This window comes from Ylistrum balloti, unplaced genomic scaffold (assembly GCF_031769215.1).
Source record: "Ylistrum balloti isolate Yb309-2 unplaced genomic scaffold, AGI_CSIRO_Ybal_v1 Utg370450, whole genome shotgun sequence".
NCBI classification, from domain to species: Eukaryota; Metazoa; Mollusca; class Bivalvia; order Pectinida; family Pectinidae; genus Ylistrum; species Ylistrum balloti.
In genome coordinates, this window is record NW_026782299.1 from 2,990,562 (window position 1) to 3,011,401 (window position 20,840).

General features: G+C 37.6%; 1 protein-coding gene across 1 annotated transcript; it reads left to right on the top strand.

Moving 5' to 3' along the window:
• On the top strand, positions 1–3,667 carry LOC132554967 (uncharacterized). The gene is made up of 4 exons (XM_060219295.1): positions 1–61; positions 426–528; positions 2,336–2,454; positions 3,594–3,667. Exons 1-4 carry the CDS (start codon positions 1–3, stop codon positions 3,665–3,667), a joined length of 357 nt encoding a protein of 118 aa, XP_060075278.1.
• The last annotated feature ends 17,173 nt before the right edge of the window (positions 3,668–20,840 follow it).

Below are 20,840 nucleotides of genomic sequence, written 5' to 3' on the forward strand. Positions count from 1 at the left end.
ATGGATTTACACAACACATTTTTATTGACACTGTTGTCATTACTTCTTTCAGTATGTTCAGGTAAGGTTGTTTTGTTACTTTTTTCACCGTTTTCTTGAATTGCTGTTTTCAAAATCTTAACATTTTATGTTAGATTAAATGTTAATTGATTCATAATAGCTAAATACCTTTAACAGTTTTTTCTTTAAAAGATGCCTACGTATTTCAGTTCAGAAACATTAAATACTAAAAACTAAATTTCTTTAATAAAAAAAACAGTGTTTTGTTTAAAGATACCTTTAAAAAGCTATATACAATCTTGATATTCGTTATCCTATTCACATATCCTGAATGTCATTGTAATCATGAACGAACGTATACGAATTGGTCCGCCAGCATTGCTGACTGAATTCTAGCAATTTTTTGTGTACAATATTTCCTATAGTTATTTCTGAGAGCTGCACTTTTTACACGAGCGCCACAACGTTGGTTCGTACTTGTACTACTGGATGCTGTGACACTGGCTGCTGTACTGATGATTACCAAACGTAAGTGTTAACTCTGTTGTGTTAATCTGTTAATTGTAACATTGTATTACATTAAATCTATATTCACCACTGTAATATGTTAGGATGCCCAATTTGTGTGGTTTATTGTTAAAATATAGTTTATTGCTGTTAAGCAAAATGATTGGGAACACGTTACAATAACAAAAACAATTGCATATATGCATCACAAGAAAGGTAAAAGTAATCATTTCCATATCATTTTTAAGAGAGAGAGAGAGAGAGAGAGAGAGAGAGAGAGAGAGAGAGAGAGAGAGAGAGAGAGAGAGAGAGAGAGAGAGAGAGAGAGAGAGAGAGAGAGAGAGAGAGAGAGAGAGAGAGAGAGAGAGAGAGAGAGAGAGACTCGATTTTCATGGCTAGATAAATACATTCTTACAAAATACATCTTAAATATATCTTACACTTTATTATACATTTAACCGCACCAACCGAATCATGCTATATCACATAACACAAGCATGTGCGCATGAGATGAAAATTCGGACACAAATTAAACTGGAAAAAAATAATTATGCGATTTCATAGGGAGACACAAGAGCGTGGAACGTGACCTGTCTAAAACCGGCGAGTACTCAATATGTACTGATGGACATATATAAATAAATCCTTATTATCATCACTTGAGTAGTCTTCATGGCCAATTGATAATGTGTATGGTGTTGCCATCCCCAACGATCAATATGCATTAAACTGTGACAATTTATATGCTACAACAGATACTTTTATGAAACAAATGATAGCATAACGTATCCAACCTGCATGTAAAATAGATCACATTTCGAACGTGAAGTAAACCATATTTCTACCACAAGGCATTGTGTTATATCACTCTCAGACTATTGTTTAATATGCTGTGGATTGGATACCTTTACTAGAGGTAATTTAGGTAAATGACCTGCCGGTCTTTTGATTGGTTGACCGAAAGGGCATTTAGTTCATTAAATTTAAACGCGTAATTAGAAATTCATAATTGTTTTAGTAGAAATTTGTTTTTTTTTTTTATTTATCTCTTTCAATTTATTGACTTGAATGTAACAAATCCATATACTACTTGATATGATTTGTACTGAATTTATACTTTTCCACGTATTTCTAAAATGTTAGTTTTGCATATAAATTAGAGGCTTTTCACTACAAAGCATATTCGTCAAACAAACTATTACCCAAAGCACAAAACTATTGAGATAGAAATATCATATACAACAACCACTCGTTGTGTAATATGTTTTACATATCTACTACAATATGTATCTAATAATTATAAATTACGTATATCATGCACGAACATATTGTATTAAATGTTTGGGTTTTTTTTTTCAATCGTTTCAATAACTTTATCATGATTGTACAAAGGACGCCCAAGTGAATAGTACCTTTTAGTGATATAGTACTAACTGAAGTAACGTTAACTTTATGTCTTAATAGAATTCAAAGTTTAATGATTTTGGCTGACGTTTACATATATATTTTATTTCGTCCTTTGAAAGACGTAATTAATTCAGAGTAACGTCATTAATTCCTTTTGATGTCTATGTATTGCCTTGGATATAAGTTTAACATAATCTTTTCAGGAATTGTATACATTTCTATATTACAACTTTGATTCCCCTACTTTAACAATGGATATAAGTTGACTATTAACAAGTTCAAGTACAATATATAAATGTTTTATGATACTATAGTTTGCATATTATATTATATGATATGGTTTTAATATTAACATATTGTATGACATGAATTTGAAATGTAAATACGTAATTAACCAGCGTTTCAAAACCTCCACTTTCAGATTGGCTATAATACTAGGGACTGTGTTTGGCTGTCTTCTCCTAGTTTTCATCATTGCGCTTGTGGTAGTGTGTGTGACAAGAGACCGGTGGTCGAAACGAGTAAACCCTAAAAACAAAGGTATGTATGTTGTCCAATAAGCATCAATATCTTCATTGTCTTCATCATGGTGTCGATTTGCGACAAAAAAGAGAACATTTGTTTCTTGACCTACATTCAATGACGGTTTAAACTTGCGGTTCTTTGTTCGAGCCCATCAAGGGGCTCCTAAAACGAAGGTATTTAATTTTCTATACGTTATGTACGATCGTTCTATCAAACCAAGCGAATGTCTTTATATCAATAACAGGAGAAAAACCGAAGATTACGGGTAACAGAAGCAGGGATATGACTCATTACGGCCCTTATGGCCACTGACGAGTCCTAGAAAGACGAAGCAGCTGTGTGGTGTAGCATCACAGACGCGTCCTAGAAGACCGAAGTAGTTGTGTGATGTAGCATCACTGACGCGTCCAAGAAGGACGAAATAGTTGTGTGATATAGCATCACTGACGCGTCCTAGAAGGACGAAGCAGCTGTATGATGTAGCATCACTGACGCGTCCTAGAAGGACGAAGCAGCTGTATGATGTAGCATCACTGATGGGACCTAGAAGGACGAAGTAGTTGTGTGATGTAGCATCACTGATGAGACCTAGAAGTACGAAGCAGCTATGTGATGTAGCATCACTTACGCGTCCTAGAAGGACGAAGCAGTTGTGTGATGTAGCATCACTGACGCGTCCTAGAAGACCGAAGTAGTTGCGTGATGTAGCATCACTGACGCGTCCTAGAAGGACGAAATAGTTGTGTGATGTAGCACCACTGACGCGTCTTAGAAGGACGAAGCAGCAATATGATGTAGCATCACTGACGCGTCCTAGAAGGACGAAGTAGCTGTATGATATAGCATCACTGACGTCCTAGAAGGACGAAGCAGCTGTATGATGTAGCATCACTTACGCGTCCTAGAAGGACGAAGCAGCTGTATGATGTAGCATCACTGATGGGACCTAGAAGGACGAAGTAGTTGTGTGATGTAGCATCACTGATGAGACCTAGAAGGACGAAGCAGCTATGTGATGCAGTTTGATTCATTGTTGTGCTCTATTGTATCTAATTCTAAACTTGTATGAAAAGGTGTTATTTTGAATAGCCTTTGGTGGTTTCTAGAGAGAATATCTTTTATTGTGTCTTAACACGTTTTATTTCTCATTAAAGGTTCCAAGCAAACAAAGAAAAATGAGGATGTGATGCTTACAGACATGGAGACCAACAATACAGCGTCGGTTTGATCGTTCAAAAGTTTACAGAAATAGATATTTCTGCTCCAGGGGGATTTACAAGAATACCAATCACAGACTGCTAAGCTTCTTAGTGAAATTAAGCAAATAGCCCTTGGTAATATGATATGAAGCATGAACGAGATAGAATAAACTTAAGCTGCTAGTCAGTTTATTACGCATCTCTCAAGGTCATAAGACAATGCAATAAATAAAGTATTTGCTTAAAATTAGGATAACCCTGATCACGGAACATTATGTAACATGACAGAGCCAGTAGTTAGCGAACATTTTATAACATGACAGACCCAGTGGTTACCGAACATTGTGTAACATGACAGATCCAGTGGTTACCGAACATTGTGTAACATGATAGACCCAGTGGTTAGCGAACATTGTGTAACATGACAGACCCAGTGGTTACCGAACATTGTGTAACATGAAAGACCCAGTGGTTACCGAACATTGTGTAACATGACAGACCCAGTGGTTACCGAACATTGTGTAACATGACAGACTCAATGCTTCCAGAACATTATGTAAATATCAGACTCAGTTCTTATAGAACATTATGTAACATGACAGACTCAATGCTTACAGAACATTGTATAAAATGACAGATTCAATGCTTACAGAACACTGTGTTACATGACAGACCCAGTGGTAAGAGAACACTGTTACATGACAGGCTCAATGCTAACAGAACGTTATGTAACATGATAGAACCAGTGGTAACAAAACATTGTGTAACACGACAGACTCGATGCTTACAGAACATTGTGTCACATGACAGACTCAATGCTTACAGAACATTGTGTAACATGACAAACTCAATGCTTACAGAACATTGTGTAACATGACAAACTCAATGCTTACAGAACATTATGTAACTTGACAGAATCAATGCTTACAGAACATTGTGCAACATGACAGACTCAGTGGTTACAGAACATTGTGTAACATGACAAACTCAATGCTTAAAGAACATTGTGTAACATGACAGACCCAGTGGTTACCGAACATTGTGCAACATGACAGACCGAGTGGTTACCGAACATTGTGTAACATGACAGACCCAGTGGTAATAGAACATTGTATAACATGACAGACCCAGTGGTTACCGAACATTGTGCAACATGACAGACCAAGTGGTTACCGAACATTGTGTAACATGACAGACTCAATGCTTACAGAACATTGTGTAACATGACAGACTCAATGCTTACAGAACAATATGTAACATGACAGACCTAGTGGTAATAGAACATTGTATAACATGACAGACCGAGGAGTTACCGAACATTATGTAACATGACAGACCCAGTGGTAATAGAACATTGTGTAACATGACAGACCCAGTGGTTACCGAACATTGTGTAACGTCGCCTGCTTCATCTTGTAGAGTTCTGGACAATAATGACGGTAGTGAAATGACCATTACAAGCATTTATCGTTTAGAGAGATGTTATGTATCTTGATAATGTTAAACTTCGAAAGCCTTTTTGACATCTTTTAACTTAAATGACCTATCTCTATAAATGGCATGTCTGCTTTATGAATGAGACATGGCGTGATCGTTTAGCTTGAACTGGCATTATAACTTTACCTGGATCGTACTTTTATTATAATAACAATTATCATTATTGTTTTGTGCTAATAATGATATGTCACAGAAACAATAGAATTTTACTGTCGAACTAATTTAAACATTTAATCGTGTATGGTGAACATGTCGTACACCTGGTTTGCTGCATTCAAGCAGGCCTTGCGGATCTTTTGGAATTTTGTTCGTGTGTGTAATGTGTTGTCTCTCAAATTACTACAAATAACTGAAATAAATATATTAGTATTTTTCATGTTTGGCAGTAAGAGGAGAAATATCATTATCATTGCTTCAAATAATCTTATTTGTCAGGAAAATAGTAACATTCAAATAATGATAATTTTTTTTAAGAATTGTGCCTCTCCGAACTGGCAGTGCTCCTCGTCAAAAGATTCTGCAATTGGTTACACCTGAAAATAACAAAAATAGGAAAAATTTTCGTTAGAAAAAAGAGAATGTTCTACTTCGGTGTTTTATGGCAAAATCAATATTTCTTTCACGGTTAAATTTACTGACCGAAATGCAATGAAGGTTAATGTACAGCAGAGAGTTGTTTGAAGAGTGTCAATTATCGCTAATTTTATTGTAATAAATAATTTAGTCCATATGAACCGCAGACTCCCACAAATGTACATTCTGCAATATTGCGAAATATCTTACCAGCTTACATAATATTCGATCTCTTTTTTTAACCCAAGATTTAGCATATATTTAAATCTGAGAGGCTATAACAATATGTCTAGAAATATCAAATACAAATATGTTTTATTTATAACACGATCACATTTTTATTAGCATAAATAAGATGAATGCCGATTGGTTTGAAACTAAGACAATGATTTATAGCTGTTTGTTTAGAGCTCCTGACGAATGAATGCTAAATATGTATGTTGATAGCTTGGTGTAAACGTTTTTCACCACAAAGATGTGTGTTGCAATCAATCATACTAGCGGCAAGCCATTGTTTACAGTGTTTCCTTGTTTTCTTAGTTTTTACATATTTTTGTTCAGAATCTGTTCTGCTCTGTATGTCTGTAAATTGTGAGATTGTGTGTTTTTTGAAGATTTTATGCGAAAATCAGATTAATTTCTTTGAACAAATTTAACTAATATATTGAAACTTTTATGATATAAGACATTATTACATTATTGACAATAATACATTTTATATTTCATGTTAGATATAGTTTAAAACTTGATGTATGTAATGTTTAGAAAATGTTTTAAAATTATCTTTTACTTGCGTTTTTCCATTGATCTGTAAACTTAATAGCTCGTGACTTGTTAAGGAGACAAGAAACACGTCTTTGTTTTAAAGGACATAAATCATGAATTAATTTGCTGTTAATCATATGTTCTTCATGTTATTTATATAATTGGAAAAACAGTTTCTGTAAATATACATGTTCTATTACATGAAATAATTTGACTTAAAAGTGCTTGCATATTACATGATCTATTGTTTCATTTATCAATAATTTGCATTTTACATAATTCATTCCTTATAGCTTCACTGAGGAGTGAAGTGACGAAATACATGTATGATTATTTTTTTATCTAATTTAGATTTGTAATGAAAGTTGTTATTCACTTGTGTGTTTTTTGTAATAGCTTTTTTTGATGTCCGAATATCATTTTCGTACCATTCGGTCTGAGCTTCTCTGCGAAATGCAGGGAAGGGCAATAACTACAAGCAGGACTTTTGCTATTTAATATATTGGGAATGCCTTCTATGGGTCTTTTTGACTTAGATGTGAATTGATCACTGAAGGTTCATCATTACTGAATTAAAGTGTACGTGGGGAAACGAATATAGATATAGATATATTAAATTATTATATATGATCAAAATAAAAAAAATCTCGTATCAAAATCGACCGACCAATACCGAGATATTGCCTTGTAAATGTGCAATTTCACATGTCCTTCTGCTAATAATCAGCATAGGCGCAAACTAGTGCTGCATGGGACAATAACGACTGTGATGGCACAAGCTCAGACCTATAACAACAACCGTGGCAGGGATGGGCGATATTGAAAACCGTCAACATATCCCAAAATATTCGTAATCCAAAATAAGATTAAATTAAACTAGGACAAAATATGAACAAAAGACAGATTTACATAGAGACTTCTGAAAAATTACCGCCAGTATTAAAATAAGTTGATACATATGTCATAACAGCACCAGTAAGTAGGGACGTAGTAACCTTTATTGAGACAGGAGAAAGAGAGACAACGACTAATAGCATGGCGCGGATACCGGGTAGCGGGATCCGGAAGAAATGTCACATGGCCATCACTGGCGCTACCCTTTTTCTTTGCAAACCAAAAATACCTTTTACAAAACTTCAGATGACACTTTAGACGACACTGAACAAGTCTGACTTCCTGTCATTAAAAGACAAAAACCAAGTCAAATTTTCAAACATCAATACAAAACATAGTCTTCAAATGCTGTAGGTGCCCGTTTTGCACGCCTCGACCGACGTACAGCATTGTCACTGGACTGCGAAACAATGTCCTCAACTGCTGCAGGAGTATCAAGTAATGGTACTGGGTTGACTGGAATGTCCGTGATAACTGATGGAATATCGGGCTCTGGCGGTGGATCTAGCACTATTGTAGACTGCGGGACTGGAATGTCCGTGATAACTGATGGAATATCGGACTCTGGCGGTAGATCTAGCACTATTGTAGATTGCGGAGTGTCACCGTCCTCGTCTTCAGATTCCTCACCATGTAAGAGTGGCTGGGGAAAGCTGTCTTGTCCCATTACCTTAAAACAATCAGAAAGGCGTACTCGGTAGGATCCTTTTCTAAGCTGGTTACCGGCAAACTTTCGGATATTACACCACGAGCCCTCAATGCTTGCGACTAAGTATCGGTCTCTAGATTTGGCTTTAATGCGATCCCCGTGGAGGTAGACTAAGTCTCCAGGCACTAATGCAGATGGCAGTTGGGTGCGGCCAGATGGCGTCTTGCACTTTTCGCTGTGAGGGTGGTTTTTCAATCGAGCGGAATTCTGTTGGAGAATGATATCCTGATCTGCTAGAGGGATTTGTTTGTTGAAAAACTGATCTCTTTGTGTCATCATTTCACGAGCAGATAATCCTCGCCCACGTATGCGTGTGTTTAGACGAGCTGTAGCCAAAGACAGAAGAAGAGGGGTCACAGCACGACATCCTGGCTCTAAACGTAATATCTCTTCCTCCAGCTCCTGAATAGCCCTTTCTGCGACGGGGTTTTTGTTGATGTTTTTAGCATTACCCAGTTCTATTGCAAGACGATACTTTTCCAGAGATTCATCATTGATCAATGCTTTAAATCCTGGAGCAGGGTCGGTTCTTATGACGGCAAACGGGCCGTCAAGCGGATGGTGCTCAATACATAGCCTAATCAAACCATCACGTAGAGTATCCTTGCGTTCGTTGTCAAGGAGCAACGTAGATGTGAAGGACGTTACACACTCTCGTACCACCAGTATTAACTGTCTGGCACGTTTGATGATGTCAGCCGCAAATTGGCATCCCACCGAATCTGATGGTGGGCCCGTTGTCTGTTCCTGCAGAAATTTAGGTGTCTTCTTTAAGGCTGCACATTGATGACAAGAGTCCGATACGCGATGTAGCGCAGTGTCCATATCCAGGGCATAGAAAGAACGACGGACGGTTGCTTGCAGCTGATGAAACGTCGGGTGATCGAGCTTGATATATGCAGGGAGGTTAGTAGGCCATCAAGGGCATGCCTAGGTACAACGATGCACTCAGTTGATTTCGCCAAAGGTGTGTGGCGTCGTACAACTAAGAGGCCGTCTTTAGAGAGCGTAGCTGCGTTGATGTATCGTTTCACATCACGTATGTCAGTTTGTTTTCTTGATGGACGTGTTCCCTGACGAAGGTGGGCTTTTGTTCGACGTAGATCTGCACATTCAGACTGAATGGATAACCATGCTGCATGGCTGGCAAAGGGTACGCCAGAGGAACTGTCCAGAGTATCTGTTGGTGATACACTACGGACAACAGAGTCAATCGAACAATTGACAAACGTGCAAATTTGGCAAGTGGGCTCCTTACACTCTGGTGCATTGCGACTCGCAAAATCCGAGGGAAGAATTGCAGAACCAGCGACATGTCTTATACTAACCTGGTATCTGCTAGCAGTGGATAGGAAGGTGGTCACACGCGGACTAGCAGAGAACTCGCCCCGACACAACTTCCCGAATGCCTGTACACACGGCTTGCTGTCCGTTAAGACACACACAGTGTGACAACTCTGAACGATGTAAGGACTGAAGTGCCTAATGGCGGCTGCAATGGAAAGTGCCTCAATTTCGCATGGAAGCCATGTTCTCTGGTTTTTCCTCAGCTTAGCACTGAAGTAGCCTGCAAGTTCAACTTTATCATCACGTGATAAATAGAGTGTGGCACCAAGTCCAGGGTTTCTCAGTGCGCCGTCAGTTACAATCCAGAGATGATCCTCTGGACGTGGAAGTGTAACAGATTTGCATGTAGATAGGGCAGACTGAGCACGAGAGAAAGAATTTGACAGCGAATCGGACCAAGCAACAACCTCTTTCGAATCACGGCCTGCAACAGCATCATCCAGCGGGGCGAGGAGACAGGCGGTACTTTTCAGGACTCGCGCAAGAACTTTGTAAGCACCGATGAAGGAGCGGAGTCCCGCGACATTTGATGGCTGAGCACAAGTGGACAGGGCAGCTATGCGATGAGGACTAGCTTGTATGCAACCAAGACGCCAGATCCAACCAAGGATGGTTGTTTGCCGAGGGGCAATGACTGTCTTGTGGGCCGACAGGCGCAGGTTGCAATGCCGCAACGATCTCAAAACGCTCTCCCAGATAGTAAGCAGATCTTCCAATGTATTTGCCCCACAATACAAATCGTCAGCTACTTTAGCAACCTTACCCTGTTGGACAAGATCTCCTAGAACACGGCAGGTGAGCTCTTCTAGGCTGTTTCGGAGCCAGGCATACCCATTGCTGTACGTGTGTACACTCGTACACCCTTGAAAGGCGTAACAACTCCACAGTACTTCATTGAGTCACGGCTCAGCGGTATTTGGTAAAATGCCTGGCTCAAGTCAGTGGTGATAATATACTGCCACTGGGCTATTTGTCGAAGAGTAGAATCAACATCAGGCAACAATGATGGTTGGGGTTTGCTGTAGCGTCCTACATCAGCAAATGCAGTTACCAGACGAAAGCCACCTTTCGGTTTCCTGACCAAAAATGAAGGATTAACATACTCCACCGCAATGTTAATGTCCTCAGGACGTGCGAAAACACCAAGAGACTCAAGTTCGTCAAACTTTGCTTGTAATTCCTGTAACTGACTTCTTGCATACTGGGGTACCCTGCCCTTTCGTTGAGGTGGTTGAACTGGTCCCATATTCACGCGACTCTGGAAGGGGCCAACCGCACCATTGTAGCCCGGGAAAAGAGGGTCGAAAACCTCATCATACTCACGAAGAATGGCAGTGAACTTGTTATGCATTTCAAATGACATGATATTATCTGGGTCAAGACTAACAGCGTGCGAATGAAGAGAACTAACTCCTTGGCGACGACGCACTGGCACAGAGTTGGGGGATTGAACGACGTCATCCGGAACGACAGTATAGCAGACCTCACATATGTGGTCATTTTTCCGCACATAAAGCGGATCACGGGTCAGGTTAGGTACTCGGATCTTGCTTGCAACTGTCTGTACGATTGCGGGGTCAGGCCACATTTGAGGCTTGTTAGTAAGATAGTCGGCGTGAGGTTCGATGGCAACCTCTTGACACGTAAACTCCTCCGGTAGGTCAAGTTCAATGAATTCACCTGGCCAAATCACTGCCTTTTCCGTTGCGCGTATGACGCAGGCCCTACGTACTGCGTGACGATCTACTGTAGTTTGGTTGGACCCATACGTGTAGGTGTCCGAATTCTTTAGGATCACTTCCTGCCTGGCTGGTCGTACGGCCACATCATTACGTTCCATGAATGGTATTCCTGCCAATACCTCTGTGTCAAGGTTTTCTACGACTAGTCCCTCGAAGAATAAATTTTGACCATCGCGGGAAAAGTATGTTCGCGTTTCACCAACCACACGCAACAGTGATGAGCCGTCAGCCTGGTGGGCGGACTGAGTATTTCTGGTAACCGTAACTCCTAGACGTGTAGCACACGTAGACTTTATCATGTTGCCAGTCGCGCCGCTGTCGATTGTGAGTCTGACTGGATTATGCCCATGAAATGTATCTAGGTAGGGGGCTGTTTGATTATAACCCGTTGTATGAGGCTAGGCTCTTCTGTAATCTCTGGAACCTCATTGGGGTTGTCATCGATGTCGTAGTCTGAACTGAGGACCTGCCGGGCTTTGGCAAAGAATGATTTGTCTTGTTGAGGTAAAAAGGGACACTTGCTGAGGAAATGGCTGTCTGGACGACGCGCTTCTTTGCAGAGAGGACAAACTCGCCTATTTCTCACGGTTGTAGGAGTCGGATTAGGATACCTTTTTGGAGCGTGCACGGCTGCTCTCATTGCTTTGGCATCTTCGCAAGATTGTAAATCCTCACAAAGGGAGTCAAGAGCCTGCGAAATCTCGGGCTTAATTGAAGCGAGGGTGCGAGCCCTCAAATCAGTACCATACCGTTGTTTGACAAGTTTCGGTAAGTCTGGGTTAATAAGGCGAAGCCACGTGAGTACAATGAAATTTTCGAGCGAAGGCGACAATTCCTCGTCCTCATCAATGACACCTCCGTGATGTGTGATACCGGAATCTCGTCGTAAGAGGTTATCCTCGACAAACGTCATAAGACGTTGGTACAGATCTTCCGGGCGCTCGTTCACTTCTAACTTTATTGATGAGAAATCAATGAAATGAGCACCAGTTGATTGGAAGCCGTAGTGAAGGCGAATAGATTGCCAAATCTGGTCAGTAGATGTAGAGTTTTTAACAATTGTGTTACGTGAAATCACGGGGCAGTAGTTGGCTATCTGGCCCAGCATCAGCTCCAGCATGTTTACTTTCTGTTCACGTGTACGACGATTAGCCGCGGCGACAGTATCGTCATCATCCACGAAACCCCGATATGGCGATGTACGGGACTTTTTTTCCCAGCGGGCGCCATCGACTAGGAATGGTGCAAAGTTTGTGTCCAAAGATAATGTATACAATAAATTCTGTCTCCAGTTCTCAAAAGAATTCACTGACTCAATTTTGGTCAAACACCACTGCTTTGGCGCGCCCTATGTGTAGTCGCCATGATTACGATCACGTCCCTATGTGTACCGGAGCTATCCACAGTAGACTTTACTACGATATGACACTGTGTGACAGTTTAGAATGGGTAAGCGATTCACTTAAGCTTGAGTAACTGCACTTTTCAGTAGGCTTGTGAGTCCGTAATCGCTGCCCACACGCCAGTATTAAAATAGGTTGATACATATGTCACAACAGCACCAGTAAGTAGGGACGTAGTAACCTTTATTGAGACAGGAGAAAGAGCGACAACGACTAATAGCATGGCGCGGATACCGGGTAGCGGGATCCGGAAGAAATGTCACATGGCCATCACTGGCGTTCAAAGAAAATAATCCACTTGTTCCTGTAGAGTAAGTGTCTTCTGTTTCATCGCCAACACCTGCCATATCAACCTTGACAATTCAAGTAAGCAATGTCAACAATGGAATCAACTGACAAAATAGCAAGCATAGCAGCTTCGTATCACACAAAATATAGAATATTTCTCGGTGAGATCATTATTGCGACCATAAAATGTCTCAATAATTTACAGTAACCTGCATCTTTTGAAACCCAGTGTTACGAGTTTGTCCCTTAGTTGACAACTTCTTGCACGAATAGCCATAAAGCAATCAAGGTATTGCCTACGCGGGTCAATGTGTCTCGGATTTTCATTATCCTATATAATTAAACATACAAATGAACAACAAATAATAAGACGAAACCTAATCTTATGTCTCTTGTTTTATTTAGAATTAATTTCAAGTGCAATGATATACATGACGTTATGCGGCTGAAATGTTTAATTTGTATTTCTGAGGATTTTCAAATTAAGATGTTAGAGCGACCGGTATGAATGAATCACTATGCCGTCAATGGTTTTCCGTGTAGCATCGTTATCTAAATAAAACTGGTTTAAACCTCTTGCACGAAAGTCTCTATAATGGGAACAGGCCCTAGAATATTGAATCAACTGCGACAAACAAACTCCATACGTTGAGGATGTTGTTTTCTAGAAACGGAAAATTCACAATAGGAAAATTGAAATCATCACGTTTATCATAAAGCTTGGTGGAAATCTGTCCATGTTGGTGTCGTTGTATGAAAGGATCGAAAAACAGCTCATGATGAAGAGTTTGTCGTGTCTTTGATTCCCAATCCTAATGGGTATATATGATGGATGTGGTCAATAGATTTCTTGTCTTTAAAGACAAAACATCATCAATATGTCTGAAAGTTAAATTAAACACCTTTACAAGGGTGTTTGTACCCGGTGTTGACAAATGAAATCTAATACGTAAGTGTCCCATTATTTCACGGATTGAATTTCCGCTATCACATTAATGAACCGCGAAATAGTAAATATATATCCGCAAGAAAAATCGGCTATACGGTAAATCGCTATATTTGGAAAAAGGGAATTACTACGATGTTCTTGACTTTATATTGCGCGAGAACAAAAGTGTAATAAAAACCGGGAAAAGTTTATTTAGAAATCATCCTAGTATCTCATTACTTTTTCATTAGAAAACTACTAATACAAATTAAGTACATGTATATTGATTCTAAATGACCAGTTCCATTGAGCATCGGATTTTTTTTTCTACTTTGAACCACACAGTTCTTTAATACTCACTATGTCAGGTATATCTTTCCTCTTCCAGAGTTATTAGATAACATGACTGTTTGAATTACCACAGTAAACATAGCCATAAATCAATCAAGGTATTGCCTACGCGGGTCAATGTGTCTCGGACTTTCATTATCCTATATATTTAAACATACAAATGAACAACAAATAATAAGACGAAACATAATCTTATGTCTCTTCTTTTATTTAGAATTAATTACAAGTGCAATGATATACATGACGTTATGCGGCTGAAATGTTTAATTTGTATTTCTGAGGATTTTCAAATTAAGATGTTAGAGCGACCGGTATGAATGAATCACTATGCCGTCAATGGTTTTCCGTATAGCATATTTATCTAAATAAAACTGGTTTAAACCTCTGTTATCCAGGATCTGAGTTTGACCTTGTAGCGTACTTAACATGTGTCATTATACAAATTAATACACAGACATGTCAAACAAGACATTTCATCACCTTTCAATACTTTTGAGTTCATAAAATTTCATTGTCTTTCGACAGTTACAGGAGTGGTTAGTGATGCAAGAGGATAAAGTTGGACAAATGAAAATAATTTGAAATTATTTTTTAGATGTAGACGGGAAGATTCTTTATGACTCCATGACTTGATTTTCGTAATTTTCAATTTTGGATACTTTTAGCCAATTACAATTGCTATGTTAATATGAAGATATTACAGATTATCAAGGAATATGACAGTTCCAGGGTTTCATTAATATACTATATTAAGGGTTTTTTAAAAGGAGGGGAAAACGATATTTCAAGGATTTTTTTTTAAATTGAATATTGTGAATATACATAACACATTTCTAGTTCGCAATTACCGACTTAAACGTAAGTTCAGAATTCCATCCCCAAAGCTTGAAAGCTTTTTTCAGACTATGATTTGGTATAAGTATAGACTGTATTTCGGATGAATATGAAAACGAAAAGTGTAAAATTATCATAATACTGAAGTTACAAGGAAAGTATTCAGGACTTTAAGTCGTTCTAAAACAAAGAAAATATCAACATATTGAAAGAATATTCAGTCAAAGTCGTATAAAAGATGGAAACATAAATTGCTCATTAGAAAGTGATTAATAAGATATTTTTGTACTTTAAAAACAGCAGTATCACATCCATTTTCAATACCAAATGTTTATGTGGAATAGGTATATGAGAATAGAACAATCATTCTTTTTACGATTATATGTGAAAATGTGAAATGCCACTAACTTAAAAAAAATAGATAAATTTGTTCACCACTATTAAAAATATTACTGCAAAAGTAACTTTACATTAAGTGATGATTTTGATTACCCGATTAAAAATTTTCTATTTCTACTTTGCAATATTCCTGCATCCCAACCCTATGGTGTTTCAATGTCGTAGCTGAAGCGATATTTAAGGCCCTGTTCTCTCTTTCTTGATTTTCGTGCAGGAAGTCGTCAAATGACGGACAAACTCGCAACACAAGGTTTCAAAAGCTGCATGTTAATGAGGATTAGTGGGAAATTTTGTGGTCACCATAGTGATCTAATTGAGAAACATTCTATTGCTTTGTGTGACATGAAGCTGGACGTGTTTGATACTCATTGGTTTGCCAGTTGGTTCTGCTGTTTTGTACCTTGTGTAAATCTGATCATAATTTGTCTAAGTGAGTTTGAGTTTTATGATTATGTTGAAATATTGGAATTATTATTTAGGATTACTTATTGAATAATTCATATATTCTCTTCAAAGAATACACATTCAACAAAGGTAACACATTGTTACACATCGTTTGTTTTTTATCACAGCTACATCTCGCTTTGGTACGGAATATAAAAAACCTTTTTATTATGACTATGGAATTAAATACTAAAACATTTTTCGAATAGTTTTTGTGAGTATGTCTCTCGATTTTCTTTATAGTGAGTTCTACATATTATAACTGATTTTTAAACCAGGGTATTACCATGCTATTTAAGTAGCTGTAGCTGCATCTCTGCGGGTGACAATCTGAATTCGTCCTTGATCTTGTACCCGCATTTTATATGAAGCAGAAAATCAAAATGCAGTGCAGAACATATCCATTTGCTTTATTTTTTTCTTTACCACATGCACTATCTACCGCACGCCAACAAACATCTTTTCTTCTAAATCACTGGAAATACGATTTCGGCAGTCGTTATAGCTCTGAATGCCAGGTCGGCACAACGTCAACAGGAATAAACTTTCATGTTGTCCTGATCTTTGACAGTTTTTCTATTTCTTTTTCTGAATGGGTAGTCGTCGTTTGTCATGAAACTTGAGATGTCGAAAATCATTACCCTGGATAACGACTTTCTACTGATGAATTTTTTTAAAGAAAATTCCACTGTAAGGTCTGGGACAACTTCTAAGTATACTGCTCGCGAATAAGCACATATAAATAGCGTAAAGCACACTTTCATATCACTTCCGTTTGCCACTTTCACATGTAATGCACCAATGATGTCTACACCCGTTAAGATGAAAAGCTGTTTATCCAATAAATGATCTTTAGGTAGAGGTAGTGGATCAGGAGTCGCGTAAGATATTTTCTACAAGATACACGTATATGCTGGTGGATAATTAAAGGTATCCATACCTCTTGTCTGCGTAATGTAATTGCTGATCGAGCTTCTGAATGCAGGTTACTGATATGCGCGTCCTGTTCAAATGAAGACGTGACTTTGATTCTCAGTGGTAGTAGGTATCAGCATGTAGCGTTCACTGAAATCGGTGCATCATAGATACAACCTAAATATTGAATCAACCTCTGATCGTTCAGGCAAAATACCTCCTGATCACATAATACTCATGGCATAATGTTTGTTGGCTGCAAATTTCCATTTGATCTTGGCTCATATGTATTCGTCATAAGGACCGCTGCAGAAAGTAGAGGTGCTGGAGTGCGTCACATTCCTCAGATTGTAACGTTTTGCGAAAAGTTTACAGATTGTGGATCCGCGTTCTCTCAACAAATTTCCGCCTACATCTGATTTTGAATTGGTTTGATATGACTGGAATCAACAAATTGCCATAGTTTCTTTCCGGTTGATCAAACGAGACCTCTGACATACATTTCTGTTTTATCGTAGACATTTCTCAGGCTTGCCGAAGTGTTTGAAGTCTCAGGAATATCAATTGACAATTGCATTGTTCTTGGCCATATCTTTCGAAGAACAGAGTTATTGCTATGTTTTAAGTGATGCTGGTCAAAGCGAAACTCCATACAATGACGATTTTAGATTTTTGAACGTTATTCAAACTTGTATTTGGATGAATAGCACTTACGAATGAATTCCAAAATGCCTGTCGCTCAAGAATCTAGACCGGAAAGTTTAATAATGTTAATTTCGGCAACTTATGTGTTTGACTACTACAAGATAATGTAGTACTACTTAGAACTTGCCAAATCTGCGGGCAAGGGCACTACATTTCTGCCGTGATTGGAGCACAGTATGATTCGTGCACGGAAACAGGGAGTTGAGATTTCACAAATCTGCAGATTATTTCACTCTTCTTGCTCACAGTCTTTAAAAATCTCAAGTTTTCCAGATTTTTCAGTGTTTTCGTAATAACGGCCTTGTTTCCAGCCCGCAATTCCCTCAGTTTTATAATATAATTGAATTTTACGTAATAACTAGGAGATGTACTATAATTCATGTTGTGGAGATGTTGTTTCTTTAACGTAGAACTCACTAATGATGTCATCGATATTTGCGTGTCCAAACGTCGTAACGTCACATTTAATTAGCTGCGTATATTAAATGTTCTAAAAAGACGTACAGCTTCATATCGAAAAGATTTATGATAATTCTCCATGAGATCACTATGACGACCCTAAAACATCCCCATAATTTTCATCAACTTCCATCTTTTGAAACTCTGTGTTACGAGTTTTTCCTTCCACTGACGACCTCTTGCACGGAATTTCAAACAAAAAGAGCGTATTTCCAGTATTCTTGTTGAGCTCTCTAGTGTCTGTAAAGTCGCGGATTTAAAATCAGAAATCATAAAAAAAAAAAAAAAATATGTATTTATACTTTAGTGCTCATAATCCAAACTCAAATTCAATAAAACTAAGGCAAAATATTAACAAAACTACGACTCCTGAAAAGAGGGGAAACAGACCACTTTCACAGTTATGAAGGTGATTGTGCTACTCCCTAATATTAATAAAAATACGTTTTGGTCCATTAAACATTTAGCGTGCTTTCACGAATTCCATACATGGGTAATGAAAAAGATATTTCCTATCAGAAATTATGTAAATCCCACATACCGTACACACTTCAATATTCAATGTTAGAAAATCTTGTTTCCTTTATCATAACAGCCTGCTTTAAATATAAATCCCTCTTTTCGCGAATCTACTTAAATGAGCTTACTGTAGTAACACATTTCAGGATTTCAAATTATTTAAGAAAACCTCCTGACAATGGTCAATTTAATCTTATGCTAACAAATTGTTTCTTTGAAAATAGTTGTTGCAAAGAAAAAACTGCACTTAAAATACTTTTTGTATTATTCAAATTCATTGGTTGCAAAATGTAGATTACGGAAAGAAAACACATTTACAGAAGTGAACTAAATGACCAAAAGCAAGTTTTGTGCATTTCCGGGTGTGCTGTTACAGTTCGCTGTGTTAGATGTGAGGAATAATGTTGATTTGGTTGACCTCGCGGAGGTAGAGCTGTCGTAAATGTGTCAAAAGAAGAATAGTAAATTGAATAATCATGGATTTAATCCTATTGTTTGAAAAGAAGGTTTTGAAGCTAGAGTTTTTAAATAATCACTATTAAAATTAGAGATATTTTATTCCGGTACTGGTCATGATTTAAGTTAGATATTAGTCTCATACTGTTCAATATGTTTGAGAGAGGACACATCAGAGCCGAGATTTGTCCTTTACACTCATACTTATACAGTTTTGTCTTAGAACACAAAACACAAAAAGAAAATGGATTTACACTTCACTACTAACAACAATAACTAAACAGTTACCAAGGTAGCAATACATACAGGCGAAATATTAAATATAAAATTAAATCATGCATGGACGAAACAAGCACCTTGCTGACGTATTACAATTACTGATTCTAAGTTCGAATTTTAAAAGTATTCGACAGCTACAATTACCATTTTTGGTATCGGAGATCCTTGTCGTCGACCAAATATAAAGTCATTGCTAAGTATGATATATTTAATTCAAAACACGTTTTGAGGATTGCACAACCACATCCTTTACCATACATATATTGTTTTAATCAAGACATGTAACTAAACTAGTTGTTCGTGTACTACATACGATTATGCCCTAAGACATAAGAGGTACGTGCACCAAAATATGACTAGATATACATACACACATTTGCAGCTCATGTTTGTGTAAGTAGCATACGTCATCATTTACCTTATTTATTCTCTGATACTTGACACTTTTTGTTGGGTAAATATGTTTAAAGCGACAACTCTTCTCTGTCACCTGATCACAAAATTAGATAATGCGATGATAAAGGTTTTTTTTTCAAATTTGTCAATTGATTATTAAAATCGAATACTGTATACTATTTTGATGTTTTGGAAGTATTGCAGAATTACTTCGATAATGGTTTCAGTTATTGGGCTTAGGCTTAAAACGAAAATATGAGTTACAGTACGCGCGGATTTATGTATAAATCGCGTATCTTTCGACTTGAATATTATCAACTTTACAGATTTATGAAAAAATCAAATGAAGAGGGTGTTGAAAATTGGTCAAAAGCTCTGTGGAGTTCTTTCAAATCTTTTTACTATTAATTCCACTTGTCGATTAAACAGTATCAAAATAAGACCATAACCCAAGATTTGATAGTACTAAGAATGGTGTTAAGATGTTTAGACAAAGACCCGGTTAACAAATTGTAATACTGAAGCAAATAATTCATCTTTGAAAACATTGCATAATATATAGGTGGGGCTTTCTTTGTTATAAAATACAACTAGTTCCTTTTGTATACAGACAATACTTGATATTTGCAGACAATTATCCAGTTATTGGACGCCTTATCTGCATGCACAATAACATACCTGTCATGTTAATATTGAAGTGTCATGTTCGAGGAAAGCTGACTTGTGTTTTGTTTTCATTTTAGGTTTCAAGATGCAAATTCTTCCAAGACTGGTAGACCGAATGGAACTCTGAAAATGAATCCAACACCATGTTCTCGTTTCACCCTTTTTCTGGCATAGTTTTCAACAGAATTCATAATTATCTTGAAGTTCAAACAATTATTTATGTTAATTTTCAGCCATCAGTTATATATTATATAGCTTATTAGGATTTCTAAATAGTATTTATAATTGTAAATGCCCAATGCCAATGCATGTCTTAGTTTGCTCTGATCTTCTTCTATACTTGATCACAGCTGTTTATTACTCAACATGTCTTTTATTACTTGTGTTGTCAGGTTTTATTAGATTTATGTACTTGATCTCTCCACTTGGCTTGGCACTTTGAATCACCACAACAAGCAAAACTATAAATCAATCAAAGTATTGCCTACGCAGTTCATTGTGTCCCGGACTTTCATTATCCTATATAAATAAATATACAAATGAACAACCAATGATGAGACGAAACATAATCTTATGCCTCAGAAATAGTAACAAGTAGATGAGATCATATTGCTGAACTGTTTTATCAATTCT